The sequence below is a fragment of the Aspergillus oryzae genome, chromosome 1 (genome assembly GCF_000184455.2).
Source record: "Aspergillus oryzae RIB40 DNA, chromosome 1".
In the NCBI taxonomy this organism is placed as follows: Eukaryota; Fungi; Ascomycota; class Eurotiomycetes; order Eurotiales; family Aspergillaceae; genus Aspergillus; species Aspergillus oryzae.
The window spans coordinates 4,490,124-4,503,194 of NC_036435.1; the positions used below are offsets into that span (position 1 = coordinate 4,490,124).

At 49.0% G+C, this 13,071-nt stretch overlaps 2 protein-coding genes across 2 annotated transcripts; both read left to right on the top strand.

The window, feature by feature from the left end:
* Positions 1-3,485: 3,485 nt before the first annotated feature.
* AO090005000725 (mitotic regulator LTE1) lies at positions 3,486-8,587 on the top strand (the record flags this gene model as incomplete). The annotated part of the gene is made up of 3 exons (XM_023233962.1): positions 3,486-3,874; positions 3,960-8,281; positions 8,340-8,587. The coding sequence occupies 3 exons, from the start codon at positions 3,486-3,488 to the stop codon at positions 8,585-8,587; spliced, it is 4,959 nt and encodes a 1,652-aa protein (XP_023089082.1).
* Positions 8,588-9,346: 759 nt separating this feature from the next.
* AO090005000724 (DIL and Ankyrin domain protein) lies at positions 9,347-12,164 on the top strand (the record flags this gene model as incomplete). The annotated part of the gene is made up of 4 exons (XM_001817705.3): positions 9,347-9,536; positions 9,714-10,156; positions 10,223-10,627; positions 10,683-12,164. 4 exons carry the CDS (start codon positions 9,347-9,349, stop codon positions 12,162-12,164), a joined length of 2,520 nt encoding a protein of 839 aa, XP_001817757.1.
* Positions 12,165-13,071: the final 907 nt, after the last annotated feature.

Consider the following 13,071-nt stretch of genomic DNA (forward strand, 5'->3'; position numbering starts at 1 on the left):
CTGAAAAGGACAATGTCGTGGGCTATCCATTATTCATCGACGAATGGCGCAATTTGTGGGAATAATTATTGATTTATTGGGCAATCCTATATACGCGTAAATAATGGGTTACAAGTTTAATTTACGGGCTGATTTCTCCCAAGAAGACATCGGAGGTCCAGGTGTATAACGAGCCGTGGTTGCACCATTTGCTTTGCTGCGTAATACTGATAGTCACCGCACTTTTCTTACCGCCCCTAAAATATCTTTGCGAGATATATGCTCGTGACAGGTCAACTGCCCTGCTGGTAGGCGGCTTACACACGGCTAAAAGGGCACTTCATTGTTCAAGGCCAACAGAGTTTGACGTGAGACAGTAGTCGACTTGAGAGACCTATCCCCACATGATGTACGGAGTAAGAAAAGGCCTAGCGTTGAGTTGACCGGCTCATGTTGGCTGCTAAGGTTTCGGATCGAAGATCAGATAGTTACTACTACTTACCTCAAACAGGCCCGAGTTTACAAAAGTACGGAGTATGGCTCACGTTTCTTCTGATCATATGAGCAAGAAGTTGAAACATATACTCTATCGTGCTGCAGTATGCATGCAGATAGCTTACTCACTACGTACTAACGGAATGACTGGGAGGCGGGTTCTGACTTTCGACCCATCAACTTCCCTGATCCGAACTTCACCCTATTTGCTGCCTTCCTTTATGGATCTTGGATAGCTTCTCGTGGTCCCTAAGTAGAGTAGATCACAGTTTAACGTCCAACCGGATTGGGTATATTGATCCACTAGGGTACTGCAAGGCTTCGGCGCTTGACATCCAAGTTTCGGCAGTATAAGCCCTAACATCAGAGGTCAGTTTGCGGCTAGCCCTCTTGTCGTCCGTTTTGGTTGCCTTGTAGGTACTTTAATGATCATTCTTTTGGGCAGTTTTACCTTTCTCTTTGGCTTTCTGAGCCGTGACATTGCCCATTCAATTCACTAGTCAATGAACCCAATGGGTATTTGGTACTGTACTCGGTACAAAGGTACACACTCTCTCATAGGGAGGGTCCTGCTATTATAGTCCGCAGATCTATCGCCTTTCCTAAGAATAGAACGTTCTAGAGGTCTAGCTACCTGAATAGGAGACGTGGTTCCTCTTTTTTTTTTTTTTTTTTTTTTTTTTTTCCTTCCTTTTTCTGTTTACCTTTTTTTCTTTCTTCCTTATTTTGATCTTTTTTGAGAAAATCCACCCTCGCAGAGCTCTCCTGCTTGAGGAGTCATTCCATCCCTTAAATGCTGGACGCTAAGGGAGGGATCGGCCTCAGACCCGCCACAACGGTCAACAGGCTAACCAGAAGAATGATAGTACACGGCGTCATTCCCAAGGCTGGTAAAACTCCTGTCATTTTGGGGCCCTGAACTCTCCTTGTCATTGGCACCTAACGGCTTCCGAATACCCCGACCAACGCAGGTGCTAATGTAAGTGGACTGCACGAAGCTTGGACGGATTGGCCAATTGTGATTTCATGCTGGTTATTATTATTTATGATCTTTCTCTCTCTCTTCGTTTCTCTGTTAGCCTCCCCCTTTTCTTAATCTTCCCTCCCCTTTTACCTTCTATTGTGGCCGAGGAGACTAGTAAAGAAGTATCCTCTTTTTCTTTCCTTATAATCCCGTACTGTACGGAGTACTCCTATTTTGTTGTAGATCTAAGGGGTATTAATGACTTTTGGGTAAGATCCAGGATGTCGGAAATGGGCTGATCATTCGATGTGCCCAAATTCCCAATTTTCAAGAGGCTCCACATTACTGTCCCTAAATTCCGAGGTTGGAGACTGCACCACTGGGACTGGCCTTTACTAGTCCAGGAAGGGAGAAAAAGGGAAAAGAAATCTGATACGTAAAGGGAAAAAAAGTAAAAAAAAAGCTCTAATATTCCCAAGGTATTGGGTCCAATCATGAAGCTCTTTTCTTTTCTTTTCTTTCCTTTTTTCTTTTTGTTTTAGCTCTGTGAGGTAGTATTTTTAACGGGCTATGCGATGCTACCTCGCAAGCTATTGAAGTAGACATCAACTGTCAGTAAGCCGACCACAGAAAGTCTGAATTGACAGATCGAGGTGTCGAGTGAAGATTCAATGCACGAGTAACGTCAGCATTGCAGAATATGTAGATAAGTTTGGATTCGATCGGGTTTGTTGAGTCGGGTCTGAGGGCGCCCATGACGAGTCCAATTCTATGGACCATTATCATCATGTAATAGATAGTAATCCACTCACTCCCAACGATCTATTATTCCTCCAACTTGGTGAGTAAGTTGGTACAGAAAGCCGATAAGAACTTTAGTGTATGGCATGACAGTCTTGACCAGAGATGGACGCGTCGTCTCACTTACTACGGAGGAAGTCTCCTCAAGAGTAGTACCGCGGTTGCGATTTGCTGGGACGAAGCCGTCCCACGATCTGGATTTTGGTAGATCAGCACCTTCTCAGCTGACCGACTTTTAAAGGGAACTACTACTAGTAGCAAGTAGGCGATTTAGTAGTTCATGAGTACTCCGCACTTGGTATGGCTAAGATCATCATCAGAGGGTGAAGTCAAGTGGGCGATTTAATATCTGCAATCCCTCGAAAGAGGGACTCCCCTCTCGTCAGTAACGAGTGAACATACTTGCTTTCAGGAAATATACTTTGACTATCAGATTCTCCGCAGAATGCGCCGAAATTCCTTCAAGTGCCTTGCCTCACTGGTAAATTAGCAAAAAATAAAAAACAAAAAAGAAAGAGAGAGAGAAAGAAAGAAACATTTAAAAACAAAATAAAAGAGGGAAAAATAAGAGAAACAAACAGTCCTTTTGGGATTTCTTCAGTGTACGACCGCGTGTGTGTATGTACCAAGTTTTCCAACCGGACTACTTGCTGGATGGTTCCTCTCGGCTGCAGTGGATGGTTCCGCTCTGTTGGAACTCTTTTTAGTACGGAGTACGGTAGTTTTTCACTGGTTAGTGGTCACTAAATCTGTACCTTAGGCCTCTTTTCCCTCTCTCCAACTCCACCGCGCCGCGCCTCCTCCACTCTTTTCATCCCGTTCTTTTTTTAATGATCACTGTTTACGTCGTTCTTACTGGTACTTTTCCTACTGATATTATTCCTTCCTCTTCACGGTACTTACATTCGTTCGATTTCTCTCTTCTCCTACCTTTTTCCTTTTCTGGTTGTTTTCCGAATATCTACTACCATCTTCCCTACGACACAGCAAAGAAAAGAAAAATCCCCCCCATGTCCCGTCGCCTGTACACGAACGTTTGATCTTTCCAATCGTACCGAGTCTGGTCATGTCGTGTCACAAGAACGGACTGCGATCCCGGCTGAGGCTGTTAATGCTCTCTTATACTATCTAGAATTTTTTCGACTCGGTGGATGAAAGGTTCTATATTTGCCATCCGTAAGGGGAGGGGCGCTCGTCTGGTCCTTGGTGAGAAGCGGCGTGTGCTGGGTACACTACCTTATCCGACATGGAGCTGAATACGTCGCTCGTCGAGTCGCCCGGTGGGAAACCTGGTCATGCACAAGGCAAATCGATAACAGCTTTACTCGAACGTAACTTCGGTTCGAATACGCAGAGCAGTCTGGAGGACAAGAATGCGACATGCACTTTGCGACGCGCCCACACAGTGGCACAGGGAAAGAACGTGGGTGAGAAAACAAAAGTGGGCTCGAAGACAGCAAGGGAGAGAATAGCAACCTCGTTTCTACGGGTGAAGGATAGCCATGAATTGCTTCGGAAGCGTTCCTCTAAACGACTTGACGCCCCGGCCTCTCCACGTGATACGCCTGCAGCAGCGAGGGAACCGAACCATTTCACGGTTGGAAATGTTGGTCAGAATGGAAAGATTTTCCTGAGGTAAGGCCAGGTTGTAATTCGCCAGGACCCGTGCGACAGGTGTTACAGACTGAACAGAAAACTAACCAGTGCGCTTACCTATTAGACCGATTCGTAACCAGTCTCTCAAGGAACCTCGTCCGCAGCCCTTTGCTCCGTCCGTCGACCAATCTAAAGGCGAGCACGTCCACTCGCGCGGACTCGATGCTCATGGAGTGGACGAACCTTCGCGGTGGTCCAATTCGCAGCTCTCGGAGCTGCGCCCGGAACTCATACCTGAAGAAACGTGCGACGACGGTCAGTCGATCAAAACAGAATCGACGCGATCTGGACCATATCGTTCCCTCCGCCGTCCGCGTCCCAGAGCGCGCTCTTTTTCAACAATCTCGGAGCAGGGATCAACCTTTCGTGCAGGAGCCAACGGGGAATTCCGTATCTTCATTGATCGACCGGAGGACCGACCCAAGTCTGCAGATGGATCTTTACGCCCAACCCTGGGGACCTCCATACCTCATTACGGCTGGGACTTTTCCTATTATGGTGCCGATGGAAGCACTCCCCTGTACAATTCTATATACTCGAGGGCCTCATTATCCGACAACTTTCTCGCCGCGCGCTTCTTGCGGGAAAGTATGAACCCTGGCCCGATCTCTGATGTTTATTTTAGCCAACCAGATAGGCCGTCCTTTGCCGCCTCAATGTTCTCGGGAACACCTGCTATAGAGTTAACCCGGGGCTCTACTGCCACCGACAAACCAATTTTATACGAGCTAAAGGAGCCCATTGAGCCGTCCATCTTCGAGAATTTGGTTTTACAGATGGATGATGATACGGTGGTTCGGTATGTTCCTCGTACCAAGGATATCAGCGCTGCTACCCCGGCCCGCATCGTCGCCCAGATATCGTCCGAATCTTTCATGGATTATGAATTGGTTTCGGATTTCTTCCTCACCTTTCGTTCCTATCTTTCCGCCAGCTCTCTCCTCGCTCTTTTGCTTGCACGTCTGCAATGGGCGATTAACCGCCTGCAAGACGATGGGAGAATCATTCGTATTCGCACGTTTGCAGCTCTTCGACATTGGATCTTGAATTACTTTGTCGATGATTTCATTCCCGACTATGACCTTAGGGTTCGTTTCTGTGAAACGATCAATCGTATGTATGATAATGTCAAGGCTCGAGAAGGTGGTGGAACGAGTGATTCAAAGATTCTCATCGACCTCAAACGATGCTGGTATGGAAGATGTTCTGCCTACTGGGATTTTCAGGACCAACACATCGCATATCACACCCCTGACTACCTCATTGTTCCGGGAGGTGATGAACAGCTAGCGACAAGCTGTGCTGAAAGCCAACTGAGAATGGTGCGTACTACAAGTGGCCAGGACCGTGAAGGCCGGCCTCGGCCACCACATGTGCGGAATGATTCATCAGCTACAGCCAAGAGTATGCCAGTTTCGGCGGACAGTGACCGGAGTATTCACGCAACGTCGTGTTCGCTACCACCTAAATCTCCCAAACGCCTCTCGATGGCAATCATGGACACCAAGGGCCCACATCCAGTGCCTCTTGCGCCTTTGAAACCAGTGGGGTCCCTGCAGGATCCCCCTACTTCTTCCCCAGTCACATCGAGGCGCTTTCCCTTCCATAGCCATGCACATAAGCGAAGTGGTAGCTTCTCAGATTCTGCGCGGGACGGCAGAGCGCCTTTATCTTTGCTCAAGCTCGACTCCCAAGGGAACCTCTCAGCCCCGGATACCTTGAACCTCGGTAGCTTAATACGCGGTGAGCTATATGCTCCGGCTGAGTCGTATATGACAATGATGGCCCCGCCGTCCCCCCCTCTGCCGTCGTCTTCTGGCACGGACCGGCGAAGCCAACCTGAGGAGACAACCAAGCCTGCTACTTCGAGTTCTGGCGTTAAGACGATCATTGGGTCGATTCGCCGTGCTCTGAATGGCAGAAATGGGGGCCAAGGTACCTCTACGCGGAACACTAACGGGCCCTTCGCCCTGTCAACTCGAGGCAAAACGTCAGCTATGCCAACAAATGTCGCGTTTGGTTCGGATTACTACCGAGACAGAAAGGCAGCGACCGCGGCCAAGAAACCGACGAGAATCGATATCCTGTGTGATAGGTCGTTGCAGCAGTATCACCGTGCCCTTGCTGGGTATGCCGATGCCAAAGAAGTTGATCCAGTTCAGGAGGCGGGTACTCTGCGGTCCAGAAGATCCTGGCTCGCCGGCGTGGATGTCGATGAACTTGACCACCCGGTCCTTCGGCCTGACCAAGGTCGAGCTAAAAGCGTATTAACGGGTGGCAGTAAATCTATCGTCATCGTTGATGACACTGGTCTGAGAAGTCCTCTCATGTCGGGCGCCGTTGGTCTGGAACAACCCCCTGGCTTTCTGAACGGAGAGAATTCAACCACTACCCCGAGAGCTGCTTCTTTCTATCCTCAATCCCAAAGATCAACAGTTGCCGGCGATCAATATACGTTGCCCATATATTTTGACGACATGGACTCTAGATCGTTAAGCAGAGCCTCCCAGTCTCTCCGTCCGCCAGGCCTCTTTGCATCACAAAGATCTAGCTCTGTAGGGCGTGGATCGACATCCTGGAAAAGGACGTCACCATCACTTCGTCTTCGCAAGTATGCTTCTTTCCAGAGCGGAATATCAAGACAGCGTCTAGCAGTGGTCGCCGAGCCAGATCTTCCGAGTCTAGACCAAGGCTCGCAGGGAAATCTTGAGAAACCGGCTGGTCCGACACTTCGCAGACGGCCTGGTGGAGATCTACGTCAGATGCGAGATGGCCTTGGCAGTCCATTACGCTCACATCCAGCGTCTTTTATGTCAAATACCACCTACCGAAGTTCTACCGCTGGTAGCGGAGCCACTTACACAACGGATGTCCATTCCAGGCCTCTAACCCATTTAATTCCTCCTAACCCCCGATTCTCCCTTCTACAAACACATTCATCACAGGACCTAAGGCGGTCATTTGAGGCAGCCATCGCGCAGTTTGCGCAAATCCCAGACGACGACGACGGGGGAGTCGAGTCAGCATTGATGAAGCTTGAAGGCAAATGGACAGGAGGGTCCACTGACACTGCTGCCGAGCCACAGCAAAGCACCCAGGTTCAAGGTAGTGCACGTGAACAAGAGTTCTACGACACTCATACTCGCGCGGTATGGGACGCTGGGGTCCATAGACGCCAAACCTTGGCCAGCGAAAGTTCGACTTATTCGCACTTTCGAGGGCGCAGTGTTCCTCGCAGACCTTATTCCGAGTCTCTCGCAGAGTCGGAAGACTCGTACAGCTCTATACCTCTTCTTGAGCGTGGACTGAGCGATGAATCAATGAAAAAGCCTAGTCAGAGCCGAACCAGTTCACATCAAGCTGCGCCTGGTCGAGTCCAGCCGAGTGATGCTTCAAGTAAATACACATGGGATACAGAATCATCCCACCCTTCCTTCGATATCGTCAAGGAGAGCGAGAGTATTAAGCGCATTCCACGAGGGTCAACATTCCCGGCACCTCACGGCTTCAGTCACCGTCTCTCTGGCCTTTCTGAAGATTCAGCTGACTTAATCGATTCCCACGAGGCGGCCGATCAACGGCTTTCATTGTATACTGACAGCATGAGCCGATCGTCGTTAGGTATACCACGCCATCCTCTCGCACACCCGCCCACTCCTCCAATGACCATACAACATCGATCTGTGGCCTCTTGTGCATCCCCCTTGAATCCTGCTCTTTTCCAGGCCCCACCCTTGACACCAGATCCATCTCCTAGTCGAAACATCGAGCCAGTGCACGTTCGAGCAATAGATACACAACACGTCTCCAGCGATGTTCTTTCTCGGTCAGAATGGGACCGTCAACATCAGTATCCCGGACCTGACCATGTGCCTTTCATCCTCTCTTGTGAATCTCAAACTCTCGCCCAACAGTTGACGATAATAGAAATGGCTGCACTTAGTGAAATCGACTGGAAGGATCTTGTTGACATGAGATGGAGTAGCGGATCTCCCTCGTCGGTGAGCTGGGTGCAATTTCTCATGGAAGAAGAGCGCCGGGGCATCGATCTTGTGGTGGGACGTTTCAACTTAATGGTGAAATGGATTCTCTCTGAAATCGTTCTCACACGCAATATCCATGAGCGGGCTCGCACTATAACCAAGTTCATCCATACGGCTGCACATGCCAGACGCATGTGTAATTATGCGACCATGCTTCAGATTGCTATTGCGCTATCTTCTACGGACTGCTCTCGGCTTCAAAAAACTTGGGGACTTGTGCCATCTGAAGATAGAGGTCTCTTGAAAGATATGGAAGTGCTTATCCAGCCAGTGCGGAATTTCCATGACCTTCGTGTCGAAATGGAAACAGCAAATGTACAAGAGGGCTGCATTCCCTTTGTTGGTAAGTTCCATTTTTTAGCCCACAGATAGTCTGAGAACGAAGATTAATCGGAGAATAGGTTTGTATGTACATGACCTTACATACAATTCTCAGAAGCCGGCACAGGTTGCAGCCCATGGCGGAGAGCCTTTGATCAACTTCGAACGCTACCGCACGACCGCCAAGATAGTGAAAAGTCTTCTTCGCTTGATTGATGCTAGTACTAAGTACACATTCGCGCCGGTGCAGGGCATTATCGAACGCTGTCTTTGGATTGCATCGCTCTCGGAAGAAGAAATCCAAACTCATAGCAAGCAGCTTGAGTAATCGATCATCATTGCCCGGCAAGAATTCACGAGATTAGATGAAACGGGAGAAACCAGACGTCACATTTGATCCCTTCGAAGTATACCCGATATAATACCCATTCATAATACCCGAGCCTTTTGCTTTGTGCGATTGATATTTGTTAACGACTTTGTTATTTGTGATCATGAACTGCGAACACATGTACATTATATACTTGCATCGGTCTGCCTGTCTGCCTGTCTGCCTGTCTTTTTATTTTTCATTTTTCATTTTTGTGCTGTTTTGGTCGTTAAAACCTTGGGGGATTGTTGTTATATGAGTATTTGATCTGATATTGGTTCGGGCCTGAAGTTACTTCTGCGAGCATTAGCGTTGTTGATATGGGATCCAATGGGTCGAAAGCATGAGCGTCAAGCGCCTTTTGTTTTGAATTATGGTTCTTATTTCATCTATATAAATCAAACGTTGCCCATCTATCTAAAACATGGCGCCGGAGACAACTCCGGGTGGAGATGTCTGGGAAATCAGGCATTCCAGAAAGCTGCATGACTGGCCGTGTTGATCTACGTAGTCAGTCCTCGGCCAGGAACATCCCAATCTCCTTGGCCGTCCACTCTACGCCTCCCGAACCCATTCAGTCCTTCTCTCGTCCTAAAAAAGGAAGAGGACAATATCCTCCATTGCTACCATTCTCTTCTCCTCCATGGAGCTAGTACCCCTTTCACGGTCCCTTTTGCTCTTTGTTGGTTCTTGAAGCTGGCTTGATTCTCCGTCATTATGGATTCGACCGCTTCCCTCCGCGGGGCTTCGGACGAGCTCGACCGCAACGGTAGTGATCCTGACCTGGTTCACACTCACAAGAAGCAACTTTCTCAAGAGCTTCCGGATGATTTACCCAAGTCTTTGGACGACCGTCGTTCCTTTCCCGTGATTCAACCCGAGACTGAGATGTATGATGGTTGGCAAGGTTCGCAACTTCTTCCCCGCTGTACGGTCGCGTAGGCTGCAGGAACTAAAGATAGTTCCCGAGACCACGGACACTTCCCCCAACTTTATATACAAAGAGTATCGCGTTACTCTGTCGTGCTCAAGCCAAAAGACTTGAAGACGAAAGAATGCTGACCTCGGTCCCTTCTCACCCTAGGCCAATCCCAGTTTCTCACGACGCCTGTGGCCGCGAAACCGTTGAGCTTCAGTCTCGCCCTGGACGATCACTCGCATGATGACGAACATAGTTTACAGGCCCAGTATGGACGGGGCCTTGCGGCTGCGGTGGATGACGATAATGAGTCGACTACCACGGCTCGGCTGGAGGATAGCGATGCCCGGCTGATGGAGATGCTCGCTGCGCAGGCGGCTCATCGGGAAGTAGATTCACTGGGAGCGGATGAAGAATCAATCGCAATGGACGAAAAGCTATCGGCGACAGAAAAGAAGGATATTTTACAACGAAGTTTGAACATGGCTGCGAGCAACGGCGATGTAGAACGTGTGCGCAAATTGGTACAGGGCAAAGCGAAAGATTATGTGGATGTGAACCTGCCAGATGAGGAGGGGACCGTGCCGTTAATATATGCCAGTTGCTTTGTATGTAATCCATTCCCTCGTTTCTGCTGTTTATTCATTGCGATTACCGCGGCTGACTGGATCCAGGGGCACCAAGACGTAGTTTCAGCCCTTTTAAACGCAGGTGCCAATGTTGACCAGCAGGATCGCAATCAATGGAGCGCCTTGATGTGGGCCATGACAAACAGACACAAGACGATTGCGAAGATTCTTCTCGACCACGGAGCGTCGCCGGATATCAAGTCCTCGTCTGGGGGCACTGCGTTTGATTTCGCGCAGCCGGGAAGCGAGATTTCGGAATACCTGCATGAGAATGGCTATCATTTTGGTCCTACTGTGATTGAAGATGATTTTTACGACGCTGGTTTGGCGCACGGGCGGTTCGAGGAGGAACTTGCGGAGACTGAAATGAAAAGAAGGATGATGATGGAAGAGAGTGCTATTAATCTGGAAGTTGATCTATCGAGCCTGGGGCTCGATGAGAAATATGATGTAAGTGTATAGCTTTACCTACATATGAAGGAGCTGATTCTGAACTGTCTAGCAGGCACTCGATGAGGAAGAGCTGGAAGAAGAACAACAGGAATTTGTCTGGGATCGATGCCTGAACGACCAAATGTTCGTCTTCCAGGAGAGCGAACTAGAGAGGATCCTAGACATAATCATCACCAACATGACTCCGCAGCGATCTGTGTCGCAGAAGCCAGTCCCCGCCAACCTCCTTTTCCTCAGTGCCCGGTACGCACATTACCATGCTAGCCCTGAATTACTCGCGAAGCTACTCGTCTCGGCGACGGATAAGATCAACGATGTTGTTGAACGTCATCAATGGGACATGACTATATTGGCGTTCTGGATGTCGAACGCCACCTTGCTCTTACATTACCTGAAAAAGGATGGGGGTCTCGTGGAGGCGACTGTGGAGTTCCAATTGCACCTGGCGGAACTTATAAATGAGATATTTATCTTAATCATTCGGGACGCCGAGCGCCGAATGAATAAGGTACTAGACGAGGCGATGCTCGACCACGAGACCATCCCTGGACTAGAGGATGTTCACTTCCAAAACGAGTGGAAGCTTTTCCGCTCCAAGTCCAAGGCCAAAGCCCCCGAGCCCGCCGAAAAGCGCTTCAGGCCACCATCCCCGCGGCGACGAGCACAGGTTTCACCGCGCAATATCACTTCCCTGCTATCCTCTACACTGTTCGTGCTAGATCTCTACGATGTCCACTCTGTCATTATCACTCAAATCCTCTCACAGCTACTGTACTGGCTGGGAGCGGAGATCTTCAATCGCATTATGACCACCAAACGCTACTTAGCCCGGACCAAAGCTATGCAGATTCGTATGAACGTATCTACCTTGGAGGACTGGGCACGTAACAATAACCGACAGCCTGAACATTATGAGAATGGGTCTATGACTAGTACTGGCGAAAGCACTATGGACGCCGCCCGCAGACATCTGGCTCCGGTTATCCAGCTATTACAATGGCTGCAGTGCTTCTCCTCTTTAGGGGACGATTTCGAGTCCCTTGTCACCACTTTGCTTCAGTTACAGCAACTGACGCCAGCCCAGCTTCTTCACGCGGTTAAATCTTATCGGCCTGAGGTAGGAGAGAAGGGTCTCACGAAGCCAGCGATGAAATTTCTGATTGAGCTGCAACGCGATCCTGACCTGCTGTTCCGAGAACAAGCCAAACTTCAAGGGGGCAAAGAGCAAACGGCGGAGCCAGAGGCAGGGCAAACGGAGGGGCGGCCACGGACTCCTCGACAAGATCCACCTGATGAACATGCCTCCGCCGCATCTCCAAAGTCTTTCATGACATCACCGCGTATGGATGAACGAAATGGGGCGAACGGGATTTTCTTGGACCCATCCCTCACCCTTCCCTTCTCATTACCTACCAGTACCGACATGTTGATCAGTTACGGGGCCGGATGGGGTGGCACCAACCGGGAACGAGCACGCAAGTACATTCCTACTGTGCCTCCCGAGGTGTTGAGTCGGTTCGATCGTGACAGTTGACGCGATGATCGTTGCGCTGCCTGACCGTTGTGATATACCCCCGCGCTAGAAGTGATTTTTGTTTAGCGGCATTTGAATTCCAGTATATACATTTATTAAAACATCTCGGCCTTGGTTGCCGCATTGTTCTTTGTGCCCCTGAGATGTTACGAAAAGGTTGAATCTATGACATAGAGAAACTTGGAAGAAGAAAAAATTGGGATTGGGAATAGGTCCCAACGGAAGTAGACGTGTAGCAAGAAATTGCCAATTAAAATGAGAGGAAAGCCTAATCTATGAGCGAACCACCGTGAGATCCCACGCATCTTGCAAAGTACATAAGGATAATCATTAGGGTTACTGGATGCGGAGGGGAAACGAGGGGAGAAGGTAGCGTTGGAACATCTATATGAAACGAATCCCCGGGAAGGGACTGTCGTTTAATATACAGCTGGGAAGAGGAGGGGGGCGTTCCCCATTACGTAGTACTCGTTTAATGACATTCATTATACTAAGTTAATAGTTTCCTACTCCCCGTCTTGATAGGTAGTATGCATGTATGTCGGTACCGACATACACCTTGTTTTCGACAGCACCTCCCGTTTCAGGCATGCCGAGGCGGGATTGGTTCAACCAAAACAAAACAAATATACTCAAATTAGATAAATAATAGGTAACAAAAAATAACTTCCGTCTGTTCGGCAATCCACTCCTTCCAATAGTTGTTTTTCTCGCCGTGGAATGGGGAGTCCAGTCGGATTGAGAAACGAGCTGAGGGAGTTTTCTTATTAGCCATTGTGAATAGATTACCTTCCAGGTTAAGCCGAATCGAGCACTTGCAAACGAACTGGCCGCTCCACTTTTTTCTTCTTTTCTCGGCCCCGATGCTCAAGGCATCAATATTTTTTTTAATTGGGACTTCGTTTGA